The sequence below is a fragment of the Delphinus delphis genome, chromosome 8, assembly GCF_949987515.2.
Source record: "Delphinus delphis chromosome 8, mDelDel1.2, whole genome shotgun sequence".
Lineage (NCBI taxonomy): Eukaryota > Metazoa > Chordata > Mammalia > Artiodactyla > Delphinidae > Delphinus > Delphinus delphis.
Window position 1 is genome coordinate 20,716,635 of NC_082690.1, and position 21,986 is coordinate 20,738,620.

General features: G+C 43.4%; 1 protein-coding gene across 1 annotated transcript in view; it reads right to left on the bottom strand.

Moving 5' to 3' along the window:
* The window catches only part of TTC12 (tetratricopeptide repeat domain 12), a 46,457-nt gene that overhangs the window by 17,869 nt on the left and 6,602 nt on the right, over positions 1 to 21,986 (bottom strand). The window contains exons 3-12 of the mRNA XM_060017169.1: positions 21,715 to 21,736; positions 20,995 to 21,072; positions 20,044 to 20,165; positions 15,710 to 15,769; positions 11,356 to 11,427; positions 6,381 to 6,441; positions 5,763 to 5,951; positions 4,566 to 4,635; positions 3,641 to 3,729; positions 1,358 to 1,526 (exon numbers count right to left, since the gene is read on the bottom strand). Of these exons, the coding sequence (XP_059873152.1) occupies positions 1,358 to 1,526; positions 3,641 to 3,729; positions 4,566 to 4,635; positions 5,763 to 5,951; positions 6,381 to 6,441; positions 11,356 to 11,427; positions 15,710 to 15,769; positions 20,044 to 20,165; positions 20,995 to 21,072; positions 21,715 to 21,736 (932 nt within the window). The remainder of the gene's footprint in view (positions 1 to 1,357; positions 1,527 to 3,640; positions 3,730 to 4,565; positions 4,636 to 5,762; positions 5,952 to 6,380; positions 6,442 to 11,355; positions 11,428 to 15,709; positions 15,770 to 20,043; positions 20,166 to 20,994; positions 21,073 to 21,714; positions 21,737 to 21,986) is intronic.

The following is a 21,986-nucleotide window of genomic DNA, read 5'->3' on the forward strand; positions in this document are numbered from 1 at the left end:
TAGGCAGGACTACACAAGATGATCACAAATGCCAAGACACTGGAAAAGTTCAAATGAAACTCAAGCAATTCAAAGATAGCTGGGGAGAAAGCTTATGATAACTATAGCTACATTTACTCAAAGAGACCAAAACCAAATGAAAAAACATATGATGAAGGTATTGAGGAAATGACTGCAGAGTCATTTGAAATGTGAAATGCGCTTTTGAGGATTTAACTCTGCTAACGATCCGTTTGCCTGTGTAGGTTGAGCTTCGGGGGCTGCCAAGGCCTTTCCTGTGAGCCATGGGGCTGCTGAGCTGGGCTGAGAAGGGGAGAGTCACAGCCAAGGCTTATCCTGTCCTCAGCGCACATGGACTTCCTCACTGACATGGGACCAGCCCCAGAGGCCTCGCTGTGGTCCAAGAAGGTCTGACACAGCTTCATATTTGATTGCTTTCCTTTTGGGGAACAGAGAGCAGGAGAGAGGCTCCAAGGCCTGGGAGACAGCTGGCTGAGATGTCCCGAGTCACTAGCTGCACTTTCTCCTGCCACACCTGTGAAATGGGGTAATGACACTTATCTGGCCTCCCTCCCAATGAGATGATAGTGAACAGAATCGGAAGCCAACTTCTGTTTTTAGGTTACATAGGAAGCATTTATAAAGCAAAGGTAGAATCACTGCTACTATTTCTTTTCGGTTGAACCACATGAAATTGCCAACGTGCAGCCTTTTGTGACATAAAAAGCGGCAATTTCACATATTCGAACGAATAATCTTTCGAAGGAAAAGCACTGGGCAGGATCACTGTGCTTCAGCCATTTTTAAAAAAAGTTTACTTAGGAGAGAGGAGCATTCCATTCCCATCACCTGAAGCCTCGGAAAGACCTACATGTAACAGTATTTGAAATGTGTTTTATTTACTTATACCCTACCTTGCTCCAGAAAGGGTTTAAGGATATGCAAAATCGGATAGTATTACCTAAAACAGGAATAAATGAAGAAAAGTAAGGACAGGAACAGGGTAGAGCCAGGACTGAGGTTAAAAGGGCAGAAACAAATAGCCTGTTTTACAGTTGGGTTCCCAGTTGCTGGCTTTGGAAGTGCTGCCATATTTACAAGGTCTGCAGTGTCTGTGAGATGGAAACAGGCTCAGGAGAAGTGACACTGTCCATGGTACCAAGTTCAGACAGGAGCGTCCTGAAGGTCCTCATGAGGGAGTGTTCTTCTCAAAGGCTCTTTCTGTTTCTGATCCTTAATCTGGTAGGCTGGCACCTCTCACATCAGAGATGTGAGACAGGAGCCAGGCAGGTGTTAATGTGGCAGGTAAGGTCTGAGATGCTGCCGGGAAGCTCCCACCCACAGCGCAGAGCCTTACCCGGTCAGGTCAAGGTGGCCCATGATCAGGCTCCGTCCATTCTCTGTCTGGGCGAGCTGCAGCAGCAGGGCCAGGGTCTGCTGCCGGATGTTCGGGACCCTGGAGGCCAAGAGGGAGGGCAGCAGCTGGCCCGTGTCGGGGCACAGCACAAGTAGGCGCTGGTTCTCCTCTGCAAAACACAGGGCACGTCCGTCTAGCGCAGACCATGACAGCAGTCACGCCAGTTCTGTCTCCCCACATCTCAATGGGAAACCCAACTCTTCCCCATGCATTTGAGAGGCAGGATAATGAAGGGTAAGAGCACGGATTCTAGAACCAGACTGCAGGGTCTGAATGACCAAGAAACGACCTTAGCCGAGTCATCAACCCCCATGCTCCTTATCAGTGGGACGAGGAAGGCGACCAACATAACAGAGTTGTCGTGAGGATCAAGTGAGTTAATACGTGATGGTGCGGAGAACAGGGGCTGGCACACATACATTAGCTATTACCACTATTCTGGCCAGAGGCCTCTCGGCGTACGGTGTTCAGAAATGTGAGGAAAGGAAAAGAAATCAGCTAAATGGTGGAAGAGCTTTAGACCATCGATTTTCATATAATGGCCAGAGCAACTATTTGAGTTTTTTCTAGAAAGCTAGAATGATCACATGAGAATGTTAATTAATAAAGAATGCTCCCCTTCCTAGACCATGAGCTATTTCCAGGGCGGTGGCATCAGATTTGCCCGCACCCCACTTTCGCCTGGTGCATTTTCTAACGAGGTACGTGAATTTGAGAGCAGGCAGAGGTACAGGCTGGGGTATGAGGCTAAGCTATGAAACAGAGCAGAGTTTGTTTAGTTTACATAAAAATGAAAAGTAGCTCAGTGCAAACAATTCAAATAACACAACGTGCATACAGCTGAAAATGAAAGTCCTCTTCTCTCGTCCGTATCCCCTCCAGGTAAGCCCTTTCCCTAAGGGGGCTAGTATTCACCCTTCTTATGAACAATGTTAAAATATGATACATCCTACCCTGAAACTGGCTTTTCTCTCTCAGTCAGCACTATATCACAGACATATTTCCACGTCTTTACTTTTAAGCATTCCTTTGTCCTTTTTAAAAACTGCTCTGTATTTATTGAATTGGATATACCAAGATTTCATTGATCTGAGATACAGCATGTATGTCACAGGCTGTGTCCGACAGTATTTTTCCAGATACTAAAGAAAGATGTGACCCCAAGGTTCACAGAAACCAAAGTGGGCTGCAGGGTGAGGAAGTTGGGCTGCACGGAGAGAAGCATGTCCAATTCATACTGAGGAAACGCCCGGTCACCAAGCCTGCCTCCCTAACCCTTGGGCAGGGCGATTTGCAAAAACACTGCTCGGAGCCGGTGCAGTGTTCTACAAGTAGCAGGGCACCTTGGTTAGGATATTAGTCTGAACGTAATTCCCTGCAGGGAAGAGTCCCCCTGATTCTCTAGAACTTAAGAATTCTAGAATTTAACATGATTCCTCCACCCTACTAAATCAGGAAAAAAATCATGTTACCTCATATTCAGCATTTAATCGTTTACAAGCTGCATTTACAAGCTCTCTCGACAGCTCCCCACAGAAGCCTGTGCATGGCATACACAGCTGTCACTCTTCCCATTTTCACTGTTTCGTGTCCAAAGTCAAACATTTTCCCCTCATTAAAAAAAAATACAATTGTTTTAAAAAATGAGGGAAATACCTAAAATTTTTATTGAGGTCACTAAAGTGATAAGATTGTACAAAAACTCAGTGAACCCCGGAAGAGGCTAATATGCAAAAAAGGAAGAGTTACGGTAAATAACTCCCCATAGCATGTAACTGTCCCAATATTATGCATTAAGTAATCAGTGTCACAAGAGGCCGGCAGGGATGGTTGTAAATCTCATGATGCTGAAACCGGTACTGTGGTCAGCAAAAAGGGAGCACTATTTTTCAGCAGACAGAAAAGGAAAAACTCTGCCCGCCTCACTGCCAGTGCACGAGCTGAAATCACTAGTCTGCAAAGAGCCAGGGCAAGTGCCCAGGTGATGAGACCACGCATGATGCTGACCGTGACCTTGCCCACTGAGGAGGCAGCTGCGAGGTTGCCGGAGACACGACTGCAGCGCAGGTCTCGCTTTGATCCATATGCTTTTCCAGGGAAGGGTCTAGACCGCCATCTCCAGGGCCTGTCCTAGAGGAACAATCCTGCCTGCCCACACCCCCGCCCCGTAGCCCTCCCATTACCAGCGCATTAACGATAATCGATGGTTATTCCCTGGCTTACCGTTCTCACTGCACACCGCTTGCCAGAGCCTGAGAACAGACATGCATACTGTCTCTTCCACTGCATCTTTTCCTGCTGTGGAAAAGCACCTACAATGGGCAAGGGAGAGCAATATTAAAACTGCAAATCAGTCTTGATCTTCCTTTCAGTTGGTTTTATTTCACCTCCAGACTCCTCAAATGTGGGTTTAAGAAAGTCACTTCCTGGCTTCCCCGGTGGCGCAGTGGTTGAGAGTCCGCCTGCCGATGCAGGGGACGCGGGTTCGTGCCCCGGTCCGGGAGGATCCCGCATGCCGCGGAGTGGCTGGGTCCGTGAGCCACGGGAGCAAAAGGGACTGCTAGGACCTCAGCTGAGAGCTCCAGGACAAGGATGCAGCCGAGGAAGCTGGGTCTGCACAGAGGGAGGGTGGTGAGCCAGGGGCCAGGGCGTTGGCTGCAGCAGGACCAATGAACTGTGATGGGCCAGCAGACCACTTAGGGCTCGTGAGCCTCATCACACACACAAACGTGTGCCGGTGACTCCAACCCACACCAGTGTCCTAAGCCATGGGAACTGCACCAGAACAATTGAAATACAAAATAAATTTAGCAAACTACCTCCTGCCATAGGGGTCTTTCTTCAGATACAATGATAGATGAGATCAGCCAGGAACCAGCTGATCTCATTTCCTGTTATGATCAGCAAAGTCCAAAAGAGGACAAGAACAAAGAGCAATCTTGCAAAAACTGGTGGGAAACCAGCAAGAGTGGCCATTTCTCTGACTCTGAAGTGCTTGGAGGAACCCTGGGAAGTTTTCCTAACCCAGTATTGACTGAAGGTAGTACCATCCAGTGATCACGCTGCCTGTGTGATGAGTGTCTGATTTCATGAGAAATGGTTGTCTTTCCTTGCTTTGATGCCAGGCTGTCTTTACAAACATCCCTACCTTCTTATGACCTCATTCTCACTGATGATACTGAATCCATTGTGTGTTCTGAATAAAGTTCGTTCCGTGCCTGAAACAAGTTCAGAGAAAACCGTGTCATCAGACTCCTGAACGGTCTGGCTGATGTCTAACTGTCACAGAGCCAGATGATAACAGAAACCCAATATGGAATGTCTAGATCACAAAATCCACAGTCCTGTTCAGAGAAGGAGAGCTGAGCCCGGGGGGCCCCAAGAGTGATCTGACAACTCATCATTCTGTAATCTCTGGAGAGTCTCCAGGAGCCGCTTAACCTCCTAGAAGAACAGGCATATCCATCTGTTCTTAATAAATGTTTATTTCAGAGCTGTTTTCAGGCTCTAGAGAGGAACCTATAATCTCCAAGAAACTACTGCAGGGGTGTCTGAGCACCCTCCACTGTACACTGAGGGAAATCAGACTCCATCCATTTGTACAAACATCATTCTGTCACTGAGTAACAACACTGGTTTCAGCCCTGAGATCAGTAATTACAGAAACTATAAAACAGAGCACTGTGGCTCTCATTAGCAGGAGGACAGCTGATGTTTGCTCTGAAACTGTCTCCACATCCTAAGCAGCCATTAAGTGTAACTGGGATGAACGTTACAGTTTATCCTACAAAATTCTGTCTTCCATTCCTCTACGGTTGGGGGGAAATTTGTGGGGCTGGTACAGGGTGTTGGTGGTGTATACGGGGTCTGTGTGGGGTATGCAAAGGGTGTGCGGGTATGTGCAGCATGTGGGGAACACCCGTGAGGGGTGAATGTGTGTGGTGTGCTTGTATGTGATATAAGCATATGTGGTATATTTGTCCCACACGCGTGGTGTGTGTGTGTGTGTGTGTGTGACGTATGTGATATAAGTATACATGATAGTGAGCACATGCTGTGTGTGTGTGTTGTGAGTATATATGGAGCGCGTGCCGTCTGTGTGTTTTGTGTCGTATTGTGTGGTGTTTACAGCATGTGTGTCATGTGTCAGCATGCTCTGAGGAGGGGATGGAGCTGGGATGGGTTATGTTTCTTAAGCACCCCCTCTAGCACCTACATTATAGTAGACCTTCAATCAATATTGGTGGAAGGAAGGAACAGATTCTTTGCCTCGTGAGGACAGACCTCTAAACTCTGTCCCCTTATACTGACAATATTCACGAGATCACACACATCGCTGGCTTACAGTCCTTCATCATGTCAGTCAGGATTTCAATCCCCCCTGCATAGAACAAGGGGATCTGATCAGGCTTGGAAAGAATTTCCAGAAGATTCTTGGTCGTCACGGCCGTATTCGTGCCTGAATCCAGTGCTTCCTGGGCTTCCTTCTCTTGAAGGTCTGCTTTCTCCCGAAGATCTACCTGATTCAGGTAGTCTAGCAAAACAAGAAGGAAAACACAACAAAACACTAACAATCAACATGTCCACACATGGAGCAACCTGTTTTTGAGGATGGGAGGCTGAAAGGCAGAAAGCATTAAAATAATTCAGACTCATCTTCAGCAAGGAAAATTTTAGGAGGCGTGTACAGTTTCTACCAGGAATCTTAAGACATCTTGGGAATTATTCAAGGACAACACTGTTCCTTGTCTAGAAGGCTTGGAGGGAGGATGGTGGAGAAAAGGAGGAAGGCCAAGAACAGAGGAAGAGGAGCAAGGCTGGGCTGTTATGAGAGGATGTGATTGTGCAGGGCTGGGCGTGGCTGTGCTTGCGGCCAAGTGCAGAGAAGGCATGGAGGACACCCCAGGACCGGGGCACAGAGGGGAGGTGCAATTTGAACAAGGACATCGGCAGGAAGTCTCACCTTTCACCTGTGTCTGCTGCTGGGGGTTTATTTCTAAGATCTTCTGATAACACTCTCTAGACTGGAAGAAAGAAACAAGGTCTTGAAGAGTGGTTAGGGGCGAACGGTGATTATAAGACAGGCACAGGGTATCATTATCTCCTCCCAGCCTCCCCTGCTACCCGCGTCAGAGGCGGGCATGGGGAACGCAGCATGCATTTGACATTTTGTTTAGGCTTCTTTGGTTCTGTGGGGCAACAGGTATTGTTTCAAATTTTATTTTAAAAAATAGTGTTGTCAGATACAGCCTGTGATGGAAAATATCCAGTCCTCAATTCTCGTGGCTCATGTCTGGCTGGGATAAGAATAATCATAAGGTAAATGCAAAATTCAGATATGATATTTGCACTGAGAAAGAACAGGAGGCTACCTGTCAGATATGCTCACAGAGAATAAGGAAATAAATGAAGCTAGAAACACTGTTGACAGAGACTTGGGAACAGGAAGCGAGAACTGCCTATTTAAACGTACAGGCTGCAAAGAGCTGGTAAGGGGTCTGTTCACTGGCCATGGAAGAGTCAACTAGAACACTTGAGCGTGAGAGGCTCACTGAGGACACTGTTAGATAGAAAGTTTCTGGAAAAGAAAGATTCTTGTTAATGGGGCATGATGATGGGTTTAGGGCAGTACAGTCCTCAGGGCTATCAATGCGACCAGTCACTGAAAGAAAAGGCTCAGAAAAAAAAACCAAAAAAACAAAGAAACATTCTGAGATAGCTTAAAAGCTCAAGGCTCATCTAGAAGATTAGGATTAAGAAATGAACTGAAGAAAAAGCATCACATTAAAACAGAGAATAGTGTTGCAGGATATCAAACATGGTAACTGTAATAGACTGCATGTTTGCATCCCCCCAAAATTCAGATGTTGAAAGCTAACCCCCAACGTGATGTATCTGGAGGTGGGGACTTTGGGAGGTGATTAAGTCATGAGGGTAGAGCCCTCATGAGTTGATTAGTGCCCTATTAAAGAGACCCAAGAGAGCTCCCTCACCCCTGCTGGCTGTCTATGAACTAGGAAGCAGGTCCTCACCAGACACTGAATTTGCTGGCACCTTGATCTTGGATTTCCTAGCCTCCAGAACTGGGAGAAATAAACCTTTGTTGTATAAACCACCCGATCTATGGTATTATGTTATAGCAGCCCAAAAGGTCTAAGAGAGTAACCCTGTATCCAACTTCTTTTTAACCCTAGCTCTAATCTATCAGCAATTCTTGTTGGCTTCACTGTCAGTATAGAAGCAGAACCCCAGCACTTCTCACCACCTTCATCATCACCAACGTGGTCCAAGCCATCATCATCTCTCACTTGGATAATTTGTTGCAATAGCCTTCTGACTGGTTCTCTCTTCTTACATGTCAAGATATATTCTCAATACAGCAGAGTGATCCTTTAAAACATGAGTCAGATCATTTCTCTCCTTTACTCAAAACCCTCTGATGGCTCCCAGCTCACTCAAAATAAAAGCCAGTGTCCTTCCAAAAACCTGTAGGGCCCTAGGGGATCAGTCCCCCACGTATCCTCCCCAACCTGCTCACCTCATCTCCTCTCACTCCCCTCCTTGCTCACTCCATTCTAGCTAGCCCTCTATCTGGACCACTCTTCCACTGTATAATATATCCACATGGCTTGCTCACTTCACTCCTTCCCTTCCTCCAGAGAAGCCCTCCCTGACCACTCTCTGTAAAACCAATCTCACCTTCACCACTTCCTGATTTAGTTTTCTCAGTAACACTTATTGCTACCTAACATACTACACATCTACTTATTTGGCTTCTATCTTGGGACAAGTCGCCCCTACTACAAGAATGTGAGTTCCCTTAAGTCAAGGATTTTGTCTTGTTTGCTACTGTATTCCTGTTGCCTAGGACAGTGCTTGGAACATAGACGCATGCATTAAATATGTGCTGAGTGAATTAATTAACTGAATGAATGAATAAGTAAATGGAACTTGGTGGAGGGGGGAGATTAATATTTTCCTTTTTACTTCTCTATTATTTGACCTTATTACAATAAGTCTGTATGACTTTTAGAATTAAAATCCAACAAAGAATAATTTTTTAAAATGTACAACGGGGGCAATTTCTTTTTAAAAATAATATATCTTGTAAATGGAAAGACATCTCATGTTCATGGACTGGAAGCCTTAATATTGTTAAGATGGCAATAATCCCCAGGTTGATCTACAGATGCAATGCAATCTCCATCAAAATTCCATCTGGCTGAGTGATATTCCATTGTATAAATGTACCACATCTTCTTTATCCATTCGTCTGTCAATGGACATTTAGGTTGCTTCCATGTCTTGGCTATGGTAAATAGTGCTGCAATGAACAATGGGGTGCATGTATCTTTTTAATTAGAGTTTTCTCTGGATATATACCTAGGAGTGGGATTGCTGGATCATATGGTAGCTCTATTTTTAGTTTTTTTAAGGAGCTCTTTTTTTAGTTTTTTTAACATACTGTTGTCCAATTTACATCCAACAGTGTAGGACAGTTCCTTTTTTCTCCACACCCTCTCCAGCATTTATTATTTATATTACTCAGCCATAAAAAGAATGAAATAATTCCATTTGCAGCAACATGGATGGACCTAGAGATTATCATACTAAGTGAAGTAAGCCAGACAGAGAAAGACAAATTACATATGATATTGCTTATATGTAAAATCTAAAAAAAATGATACAAATGAACTTATATACAAAACAGAAATAGATCCAAAGACACAGAAAACAAACTTATGGTTACCAAAGGGGAAAGGGGGAAGAGGGATACATTAGGAGTTTGGGATTAACATATACTCACTACTATATATAAAATGGATAACCAAAAAGGACCTACTGTATAGCACAGGGAACTATTCAATATTTTGTAACAACCTATAAGGGAAAAGAATCTGAAAAAATAGGTATATATATATGTATAACTGAATCACTTAGCTGTACACCTGAAACTAACACAACATTGTAAATTGACTATACTTCAATTAAAAAAAATTCCACCTGGCTTCTTTGCAGAAATTGACAAAGCAGATCCTGAAATCTGTATGGTAATTCCAGTAACCCAGAATAGCTAAAACAATCTTGAAAAAGCAGAACAAAGTTAGAAGACTCACACTTCCCAATTTCAAAATTTACTACAAGCTGTAAGAATCAAGACAATGTGGCATAGGTATAAGAGTAGACATAAACAAATGGAATAAAATTGAGAGTCCAGAAATAAACCTATGCATTTATGATCAATTGATCTTTGACAAGGGTGCCAAAATCATTCAGTGGGAGACAAGACAGTCTTCTCAACAAATGGTGCTGGGACAACTGGATATCCACATGCGAAAGAATGAAGCTGGATCCCTTCCTCACACTATATACAAAAATTAACTCAAAGTGGATCAGACATCTAATGAAAGAGCTAAAGCCATAAAACTCTTACATCTTGGATTAGGCAACGGTTTCTTAGATTTGATATCAAAAGCACAAGCGACCAAAGAAAAAAACAGGTAATTTAGACTTCATCAAAATTAAAAACTTTTGTGCTATGATGTGAAAAGACAACACAGAGAATGGCAGAGAATGGGAGAAAATATTTTCAAATCATTTATTTGATAAGGGAATTTATATTGAATATTATATTACTATATATAATATTTATTACTTTATATTGAATATTTATATAAATATTCAATTTATATTATATTGAATATATTTATACTCAATATAAAAAGACAAATAACCTAATGAACAAATGGACAAAGGATCTGAAAAGACATTTCTCCTAAGAAGATACACAAATGGCCAATAAGCACATGAAAAGATGCTCAACATTATTAGCCATCAGAGAAATGCAAGTCAAAATTATGAAATACCACTTCATACTCATCAGGATGGGTATAACAGAAAAGAAAAATAAATAACCAGTATTGTTCACGATGTGGAGAAACTGGAACCATACACTACTGGCAGGAATGTCAAATGGAGCAGCCACTTTGGAAAACAAGACGGAAGTTCTTCCAAAGGTTAAACATAGAGTTATCACGACTCAGCAGTTCCACTCCTAGGTGTATAGCCAAGTGGACTGTAAACATGTGTCCACACAAAAACTTGTACATGGATGTTCATAATAACCAAAAGTGGAAACAACTTGAATGTTCGTCAACTGACAAATGGATAAATAACATGTGGTATATCCATACAATAGAATATTGTTCAGCAATAAAAAAAAAAGTACTGTACATACTACAACATGGATGAAACCTGCAAACACTGTGCTAAGTGAATGAAGCCAGTCACTAAAGACCACTTATTGTATAATTCTATTTATATGAATGGTCTAAAATAGGTGAATGTATAGAGACAGAAGTAGATCAGTAGTTGTCTAGGGTTGAGGGCGGGGTGGAGGGGAGGGGAGTGACTGCTAATGGGTATAGGTGTTTTTGACAAAGTCACAAAAATGTTCTAAAGCTGATTGTGGTGATGGTTGTGCAACTCTGTGAATACACTAAAAACCACTGAATTGTATACTTTCCAGTAGGGGAATTGTTTGATACGTGAATTATATCTCAATAAAGCTGCTATTAACAATATCCAATATCTTAGTGTGTATATCTCTCTGTATGGTTACTTTCAGGAGATGAGATTACAAGTGAATTTTGTTTTTTCATCTTTTTGCTTATGTCTTTTCTCTCCAGAGATGCTCATCCCGGGACTGGACGGACACTGGTAGAAGATACTGCAGAAGAGATTTCTACAGCAGGTGGGGCTATTATCAGATGACACTCAACATCCTTCCCAGCTCTAAGATCTTAAGATTTACCCTGGAAAATACTAAGAAGTGGATTAATATCTCATCAACTTGGACGAATGTGGTTCTTCTCTGAGACAATCTGAAGCACTGCTCCGAGATCAAACATGCCACTTAAGGTTCCTCTAGCACTTACCACACTGTAGTTCTTTAGGGCCAGGTGGGCTTTTCCCATGTGGAAGTATGCTTTTGTGCATTTTTCATCACACTGCATAACAGAGAATCACTGATCAGATGTTCTGGAAGATTTGAAGTTATCAGCCCCTCCCCCAACCGCCCAGCTAATAGGGATAGGGCAGTGCTTTGATTCTCAGGACAGCCACCAGAGTTGACAATTAAGACTTTTCTGTGCATCTGTAACCAAACTAATTGATGCCTGCAAGGAGCCTGGATGCACAAGTAAGCTCTCTATTGAATTAATTCACGATACTTGCCAGTTTTCATTTCCATCTAATGAGACAACTAGGACACAAACCAGAAACCTTTAGTTCGGAAGAGCTCTTGACCTTGGCTGAACACTAGAATCACCCAGGTGCTTGTGGAAGTCCTGATGGCCCAGCTGAAACTCACATCAATTAAATTATACTAGTGGGTAGGACCCAGGCATCAATAATTTTTTAAACTCTCCAGGTGATATAAATGTCAACCAAGTTTGAGAACCACTGGTTCATTAAAAGGGAGGAAAATTTACGCTGGGTAAACAGCTGAGGTTACTATTATATATTTATGTTCCTTCCTTGAAATAAACCATGACATATAGACTAAGAACTTGCGTTCCTATCACTTACGATCAGGAGGGATGCCCCCTTCAAAACTTATGAAACTTATGGCTGAAACAATATCGCTTGCACAGGGGGCCCTGCACCTGCCTGCTTCAAATTATTATAACTCCAGAGGGAATGATGTGGCACAAAGACATAAACTATACTTTAAAGCATCCAGTTAATTCATTGAATCCCTTTTATGTGCCAGGCATTGTGCTTGGTTGGATGCCATCAGGGGTATAGATGTAAAGAGGTTAAGGGTCCAAGCTCAGGCGTCTAGAAAGTCCTGGGTGAAGCCCTGTCTGCCTCTCACCAGAAGTGGCACGCTGGCCAGGCCACCCAGCTTTTCTGAGGCTCATTTTCCTCATCTGCAAAGTGGAGATCATAATAGTGCCTCTCTTGGGCCACTGTGAGGAGGGAATGTGTGTAAAACACTGTGGTACCAGGTAATAGAGGATTAGCTGCTGTTGTTGCAGTTACAGCAAAAGCAATCCATCTCAGGGCAAAAAGGAAAATTTAAAGAAAAGCTAAAGAATAATAGAAGGGGTAACAATAATTGTTATATTTGGAGAGGCCTTTATAGATGCATTTTCATGAATATCGTTTCCTGATTCGTTGCTAAGTGAATGACGGTAATAATATTAGTGCGTTATTGTTCAGTCCTGACCATATGGTTCACATGAATTACCTCATGTAAACTTTATAACAACTCTATGAAGTAGAGATAATTATTAACCCCATTTCACATATGAGGAAACTAGGGGTTGGAGAGGTTCAAGGTCACATAGATAACTAAGTGGAAGAGCTGGGATTAAAATCTAGCCATTTGACTCCAGGACCCAAAGGCTTAAAAATGACACCAGATCTCCCTCAGAAAAGTGCTATAGCAGTTGAGTAGAAGGAAATCCACTCTGAAGACATACAGTCTAACAAAGACATACTGTGTTTCAGAGGATGCAAAGACAATCACATGGAAACCTGCGGGGTGGGGGGCAGCTGAAATACAGATGTGAGAGCCATTTGCAAGAATGACAGTTGACAGAGGAGACGAGAGCTTTGAGGGAGAAACTGTAGGAGGAAGAAAGGCAGGGAGCTGTGGAGTGAACCCTGGAGAACTCACAGAGAATGGAACTGAGGAAGCAGGAAGGGAACTGTCAAAGGGAACGGAAACTCTGGCACCGCAGCTCGCAGAAGCCACCTCTTCACAGCACCTTCACCGGCAGGGCGGCAGGGTTCCAACAGGGGAAAAGGAGCCCCAGATCGCGTCCACGTCCCACTGTGCCATCGCGAGGGGTGCATCGTGACCACATTTACTCAGACACTAACACAAAGGGCCACTAATGGATTTTCTCACTAATAGGCCCTTTCTCCTTCGATGAGGTACCAACCCTCACCAGGATTCTCTCAGTTGAACCCCAGGTCCCCTCAAAAGGAATCCTGCCTTCAGAGGAAGGTGCAGTTTATTGTGCAGGAAGAGTTCTGCCAAGAAAGAAATGATTCTTATCCTAATTAAAACCAGCTTTGCTGCCTTATCTTCCCTGACTAGGAAGATCAGTCTTGAAATGTCATCACATGGGCTTGTCTCTGCCAATTCACAAGTGTCAAAAATATTAAACCGGCATGAAAGTACTAATACTACGAATAATGCAGTGCCGCTGACATTCACTGCTAATGTTTAAAAGGAGTGAAACTTTTTCTTTTAATTCACAGCTTCCACGTAGAGCCAATGATTGTCAGTTTTTAGAATTCCTTATACATTTTTTTCCCATCCCTCCAAGTGTTTACCCGATCGTCTTCAACGGGAGCCTTGCTGGGCATTTAACAAGGCTGGCTGCTGGGTGTCAGCACTTTTTAATGTCAGCTGTGCTGGGCCTGCTTTGCCTCAGTTTCACCGTTAATAACATCGTGTTTCAGTGAACATTTGGGAATGGGCCAGTGCGTCGTCCTGAATCAGCACGAGGCTGTGACTACCTCTTTGGTCCTTTTCAGATCAGAAAAGATGCTCCTGGAAGCCCCACAAGGAGACCTTGTTTCTGCCACAGAAGGAATGAAAGCCACACCCAGGGATGATGGGGTTTCCTGGATTCTGTGGAGAAGCTGTTTATAGTCAACAATTCAGGGCACCAGCCTACAGTTAGGCCAACGTTAGCTATGTGATCCCACACAGTTTACTTAGTTAATCTCTGAGGCTCTGTTTCCTTGTCAGAAAGATGAGGATAACTGTGGAATTGACCAGAACAGAAAAGAAGGCTGTGAGGCTCCAATGAGACAGCTCACAGCCAGCGTGCAGCGAACGGCAGCTTTTGCTGAAACATCAGAGAAAAACGCCCTTGCCTTTCTTCTCTTACAGATGATAGTAGAAAAAAGTCATGATCATATAAGGTGACAAAGCAGGCTAATGGATCTCCACTGGAGCTGTGGAGAACCTAATGGCGCCAGTCTGGGGCAGTTCTCATCACTTAAAGACTGTCACGATGCAATGGGACAAGGTGTCCCCCACACCGTATCTTCTAGGGGGTAAAGAAATCAGGCACTCCAGATATCCATTTTGGTGGGATGCTCGTGTTTTATAAACCGTTGTTAGTAAAGGTGAGCTTCGAATTCCCCTGTTTTCTTGCATACCCTTTCAATAAAAAGTGATGAAGCAGGTGTGGCCAATGTGCTGCTGTTGCGATGTGCTCTTGTCTGGGGGCCACGCTCACTAAGCTGGGGTAGGCAGTGCTGGACCAGGGGAAGCTATGCCACAGGATAAACCTGGCACGTTCTCCCGGCACTTCAACTTTACTTGATTATAAATTATTTAAAATAACATGGCTATATTAAGACAAATAGATAACATCTTATGGCATGCAATGCAAAATTTGCAAGGATTTTTAAGATAAAACATGTGTCTAAAAAGAAATTTCATGCTCTCTGCTTCTAGACCCTCCAGGGGCTCATGTTTATTCTGTTAGCACTTCAGCAAGGAAGGCTGAGAAGCACTGTTTTTGGTTATTTAGTTAAGCCCCTGTGACAGAGTAACTTGGGGGAATGTGGATTAAGGGTTATTTAAATATTTAGTCATCTGAAATAATGTTCCTATGAAGTGATCATGACATTTCTCTTTTAAAACCCTTCTAATGTTTCTACCAACAGTCCTTCCTTCTCTCCACCTTTGATTATCTGTTCTGTCAGGTTTCAGAGGAAATACATGCACAGTATTAGGCTATCAGCCTGAGGCCTGACTAGTATCCAAGCTGAACGACAGGAACTCTTTCTTTTGATTATTCCTCTACAAAGAGGGGGTGCTATGATACATTTCCAAATTATCAGAACCGGAGAGGAAAAGCCCGAACTGATGAGGAAGAATGGCAACACTGTGGAAAGAAGCCCCCGAGGTCAGCTCTGGAAAGAGAAGGCGGCGTCTCCACTACCACGTGGAGCAAAGCACCTGATAACACAACAGTGAAGGGTGAGCCATTGTGAGAAAACCCTGAAAAACCAATATTAACAGCAGCTTCTCCAGAGTACTTCCCACGGGCAAGGCACCGAGTGCGTTATCATAGCCCTCACGACAATTCTATTCGTTCCCATTTTACAGATGAGGAAACTGAGACTCTGACTGCAGAGCCTACACCCTTTCCTGCCATAATACACTGGCAGCTCCCCTCTATTCACTTCAGGACTGAGACATCTGGCCCCAGCAAGCCCAGCTCCATCACGTGGAAGAGGAAACAATCTTCTTACCTTTAGAGCCCAGTCACAATCCACCAGTGCCTTCTGGTAGTCCCCAAGTTTGATATAAGCCTGTAAGGACACAAACAGCTGCTATTCATACACAGCTCTGTAGCCGGCAGTCTTCCGTCAACACAGAAAGAGTAGTCGGGCAGGAGAGTGGTGATGAGAAGTAACTCGTCCCTACCTGTACCAGTCAGGGTCCCAGCAGGAAACAGATGCCACTCACAAGGGGTAACCGGGGAGAGTTTAATAAAGGGACTATTCACAGGGTGAGGGCAGGGTGGAGGGAGACCAGCAGTGGATAGCCATCACGACTGCCAGACCTGAAGAGGCAGAGGGAGGAGCAATGAACAAAATGGGAGAGGGTCGCTTTGTGAAGAGCGCTGCTTGACAGGAGCTGAGACCTTTGGTAGAGCAGAAGCTGGGAGAATAAAGCCACAGTTCACTTTCCTCCTTCTTTCTCATCTCGTTGGCTGAACCCAAATGGCAGTTAGAAAGTTGGGAAGCCAAGAGGGCAGTCCGCAGAGGTCAATCTCCCAGGGCACAGAGCAGGGCAGAGGAGGATGTGGAGGGGCAAACAGACAGTACCCAGCGCACTGACCACCCCTACAAAGGAAGAGCTAGCTTCTGGAGGCTACCCTGCTGTGAATGTTCCAGAAGGAAGCCAGATGAGGAAGGGAATCAAAGAGACAGGTAATAACAAGTGTTGGTGAGAATGCAGGAAATCAGAACACTCATACACTGCTGGTGGGAATGTGAAATGGTGCAGCGATTTGGAAAGACAGTCTGACATTTCCTGGAAAGGTAAAACACAGAGGTACCATAGGATCCAGCAATTTCACTCCTGGGTAGATAGCCAAGAGGACTATAAACATATGTCCACGCAAAACGCTGCACACCAGTGTTCATAGCAGAATTATTTATAAGAGCCAAAAAGCAGAAATGACTCAAATGTCCATCAATTTTTGAATGGATAGCCAAAATGTGGTAGATCTAGGCAATGAAATATTATTTGGCAATAAACAGGAATGAAGTGCTGACGCATCTACAACATGGATGGACCCCGGAAACACTGTTAAGTGGAAGGATAAACATTGTATGATGTCATTTATATGAAAAGTCCTGAATAGGCAGATGTATAGAGACAGAAAGTAGATTAGTGGTGGCCTAGGGCTGGGGTGGGGGAGGGGGGAGGACTGGGGAGCGACTGCTTAAAGGGTACGGGCTTCTCTGGGGGATGATGAAACTGTTCTAAAATTGGCTGTGGCGAGGGTTGCACAACCCTGTGAATACACCAAAAACCACTGAATTGTACATTTTCAATGGGTGATTGTAGGTTATATCAATTGTATCTCAATAAAGCTGTTATGGAAATACGCTTAAGAAAAAGTTCCCCTTCTTTCCTCATGAGTGCAGCAAGCAGGAAGAGAAATAGGAAATGAGCTGACATTTAAGGGTCAGACCACCCCCAGGAGCCCTCGGTTTCAAATGCCTTGGGGCTCTCTTCCGGGATCTCCTAGAATTGGGGAAAATCTTGAAAATCAAGAATTAACTCAGAATTCTGTGATCCACTCAAACTAAACCGAATTAAGAATCTAGTTCATTTATAGTTTCAAAGAGGTGTGATCTATAAACAAATGAAGTCATTTAACAGCAAGCACCATGGCTACTATACCCTCTGTATTTAATTACTGGACATGAAAGGTGCTTAATAAATTCTTATCAAGTTGCACAAAGTAGACTTTAAGGGCTCTTCTTTTGGAAAGTTCCCTAAGAAGCAGCAATGATCACCCTGTTGGAAGAAAGGAAAACCAGGCACCAGGGTCCCATCGGTCACCAACAATAGACCCAATACCCCATGGAGGTTTGCCCATGATCAAAACTGTACCAGGGCACTGTGACACTCTGAACAATAAATCTGATGAGATATTTACATGGACAGGCCAAATATGAGGTTAGTGTTATAATTCATGAGAAATCTAAGCATTCAACCAAAGTGAGGAGAGAGCAGGCAATAGCCAGCTAATGGGATTTCTGCCGGGCAGCTCTTCGCACCAATACATAGGAAGCTGCTATGCAGTGCTTTCATTAACAGGGCTTCAGTACTAATTGAAGGCAACGCCTCTTTGAGCCCTCTGTTCTATAAAGCACCACCCTTTCCTCTGGGTGTGGGGTTTCATTAGAAAGTCAGAGGATGTGAGGAAGAAACGAACATCCTTCTAGACCACCGTAGTCATAATTTCACGACACTGTTATTCAGGATACAGACTCTGAAAAATTCTATATGGGCTTCAACAATTTTTCTACAGAGCCTTTCACTTTTCTTTCTTTTTCTTTTTTTAAAGCTTGGACCCAACACCCTATAAATTCCCTGTTCTCTTTTGTTTTTCCACATTTTAAAAAGAATGACTTTTCCAAATGGCAATTAAACTCCTGATTTATCTAAATTACACCAGCAATTTATTGATCATAACATTAGCTCCAGGAGAAAAACATGGCGATGAAAGGGTAGGTTTTCTCTCCAGCAAGCAGCGACTCTCAGTTCACAGGGTCCTTATTAAGTGTTTTCTAACACTGCGTGCAAACAGGGAGGCATTTTAAAAATAGTCAACGGTTCAAATGATTCTTAACACCAGGCAGCACATTTTGCATTTATTTGTCTCTGAATAAGCTTTCTCTTTGGGAAAAGTGGAAGGAATTGCCTTCCCAAAGCTTTTCATTGCATTTACTTATTTTTATCCACAGTCATTCTTAATGTGATTCTCCAGAACTAATCAAAGTGCTGCTTAAACTTGAGTACAGTAAAAATGTAACTAATTTAGATGAATCAGGGTATAGACCATCTGAATTAGTATAAGTCTGAATTACATAACATTTTAAAGGCAATTCAATTTTACAGCTTTCAAATAACTTCAGAGTAACAAGACTGAATAAGCATCAGTAGGTAAATGTTCTGGAAACCAAAGTTGGTGATAAATAAAAAGGAACTGTGATTATTCTATTAATTGTTTGCATTTAAATGTTCCTTTTGATGTGTCAACAGAAACGCCATTCCCTTAAATGGACTTATTATGCCTCCACCCAGTGTTATGTAACGTAACAAGGATTTATTGAACGTCTCTTATAAGTAAAGCATTAGGGGGAAACGTACATGGCAGTTTTTACCTTCAAAAAGTTTATAATCTTGTTAGGGGGATAAGAAGTACATGGCAAAATCAACCTCTGGCCATTTTGTTTACTGATTCTCTTCTTTATTACAATTTTTCTCCACAAATGGGGCTAGGTAAATGACACCTCAACTCGAGTCCGATTTATCCAAACTGCTGAACTAATGAGCTTATGTTGTGCTTGGATTTATTTATCATTAAATCACTGTCACTGCCCAGACTTTCTGGACTGCTAACGTCCTGTTTCTTGCACTCTTCCTCAACATACCACAGCAGGATCTTCTTAATCTTGAGTTATAGAAATTGGAGCTGATGAATCTCTCCCTCTTGTAAATGACATGGTGTCAAGTTCATCTCACCCAGGTCCTGCTGACATATCCTGATCATTGGATAATCATGTCCATGAATCTGCCAACTTTTCAGGCCTGAGCAGCAGAGAGTTCTTCCATACACAAACTCAAGTACTTTTCAAAGATAAGGTCACAGGTGACATTTTTGTTTCAACTGAGAACTATTAATTTTGCCCTTCATTAAGTAATAGATAATAAACATCTGGGTGATGGTTTTTACCTGGTGTTCCAGGAATCTGAGCTCATCTGTGATATGAAACGGAGGTATGAGGGATTTCAGAAACTCAAAATTGGCTCTAGGCCCATTAGCTCTCCAGTATACCCCAGTCACAGAAGCTTAATCAAGGAGGGATTGAAACGATGGGTAAGAAATTAACAGGAGAGTAACCCTTAGGAGCGTAGACTGGCATCAAAAAAAGAAGCTGAACAACTTCAGTGGTGGCAGAATTCCAAGGTCTCATAGACTGTCTCATTCCATTAGATTTCTTGTCTATACACGAGGAAAAGTGCCTGGGTACCATCAGTGATATGCTGGAGCTGACTTCTACTATGGAGAGAACTGATTATGTGTAGCTGTTCCCAAGCTCTCCTTCAATGATTCCAAGCTGGTAGCTTGAGATTGAACCACAGCGTAAGTATCTACACCATGGAAATTGGCAAATACTCCACACAAATCAGCCCCCACCCCCAACCCGGCCAGAGCCAGCCGTTACACAGTTACGAGCACAATGCTGGCGCCGTCTGGGCTCATCTTTCTCTGCTTTCACAAGGTTAGTGGCTACTGTTCCCTGAGGAAAGCCCGTGGACACATCCTTGGATCACTCACCTGGGCCCGGTTGGTGTACAGTACTTTCATGTCCTTCAGCTTCTCCAAACCCTCACTGTAGCACAGGATGGCTGTTTCATAATCACCTTTGACAAATGCTTCATTCCCCTTTTCTTTTAGGGCTGTGAGAATAGAAGTTACACAGGTGAGCTCTCCCCACACACTGGAAAATTCTTTCAGACTTCACTGTCCTGATTTTCCAACTCTACTTCGAAGGTCAGAGCTTCCATGCATCCAAAGGGGGCCTGTCACTTACTTCGCTCTGCAGATAATTCCAGGTCGGTTTCTGTTCTCTCAATCGACCCGAAGTCTTCTAAGCAGCTTCTCAGAACAAGTAAAGGTCTCTGCCTCAAGGCTCAGAACACCCCAAACTTGCCACAAAGGGCAAGTCTACACATTCAAACGTCTCATAAAGAGATTCAAACAACGAATTTTCTAGCAAATACGGAATCGTTCAGATCTGCAACACACACACCACTGAGTGGTATAAAATAAGTGCTGAAAGCATTCCTCTGTCATGTGTATCTCCCTCACCACACACACAACCCCAGTTCTTTCTTTTCCTTTATTTCCCCTCTCCCTTCTCCCAGCTTTGTTTGCTTGTTTCACTTTTCTTTTTCATTCCTTCATCTGTGCCTCAGGCTGGACAGTAGTACCTCACTCCCATCCCTCCCTACGTTCCAAGCATCACTTAGTGCTGCTACATCCATCCATGTGCTTTAGAAAGGTCTGACTGTGGAGGCTGACTCAGGGCTGTGTCTGACTCCCTGCTTACTCCTGTGGGAACAGGAAACAGACTAGTTTCTGCCTGGCCACGTCCCACTGCCTCAGGCCCATCATGGACCCACCCACTGGGAATCTTGATGTCCTCAGACATTAGCATAGAGACTTCCTTGCTCTTTCTAGCACAAAGCACCCTGGCTGTTGAAAAGTGAAAAGACTGACAATTACCATCTGCTAAGACTTTGTTTTCCCTTCTTCTTTTGGCACGTTCTTTTGCATCCTTCTCCACAGATGCCAAGAAGGCCTCTGACAACAGCGTAATTTCAAATATTAAAAAGAAAAATCCAAACACTATAATCAGTTCTTTAGCTCAAATTCAGAAAAAAGCTACTTTAGAGTTTTAGAGCCACACTTTTCATGCATTCACATGTAGGCACATGTACACGCGCACGCACACACACACACACACACACACACACACACAGATTTGGAGACAACTAAAATGACATTTTCTTAATTTGACAGTAAAAGGTAATCTGTGTGATGTATTATTATACACGGTGACTATGTCTGTGCTTCAAATTTGAATTATGCCTCTTTTAAAAGAGTTTTTCTTTGAAGACAGACTTTTTTGTTCCACTTAGCATAATGAGCTTCTGAGCTGAGCAACTGAGAAACTCTCTGGATCCCTTTAAGCAGCTAAGAGTAAATTGGATGAAACAGAATAACTGAATTCAGTTTACAAAAGACTGGCCAGGAGAATGTAGGAAAAACCCTCTGAGTACTGTCCCCTCTGACTACTAGTAACAGAGTTGAATGATCAGTAGGTTTTTGTTCATGGGTTGTTTGTAAGCCCAGAGGCTATAATTTAAGGGTCTGGAAGCTACAATCAATAAACACTGATCCTAAAGGAATAATACACATTGGAAAGAGAGATGCTGTACTTACCTGTGTTTATTTCATCTGTATTCTGCAGGGCACAGGTTATCATAAAAACAAAGACACAAATTTCAAAAACCACTCCCTCATTCATACATCTATGAAGCAAGAAGGCAGATCAATTACAAGTGGGGAGTAGGGTCATTTCCTTTAACCATCGATACTGAAAGGCTCAAAATTCAGGGGGCTTGCTGTAAATCAGGAGATCTAGTTATGGGCACAATTGTTACGGGGCCGCATCTGCAGAAACAAGGGCGAGCAGGTCATGGGACCGCCGCTGT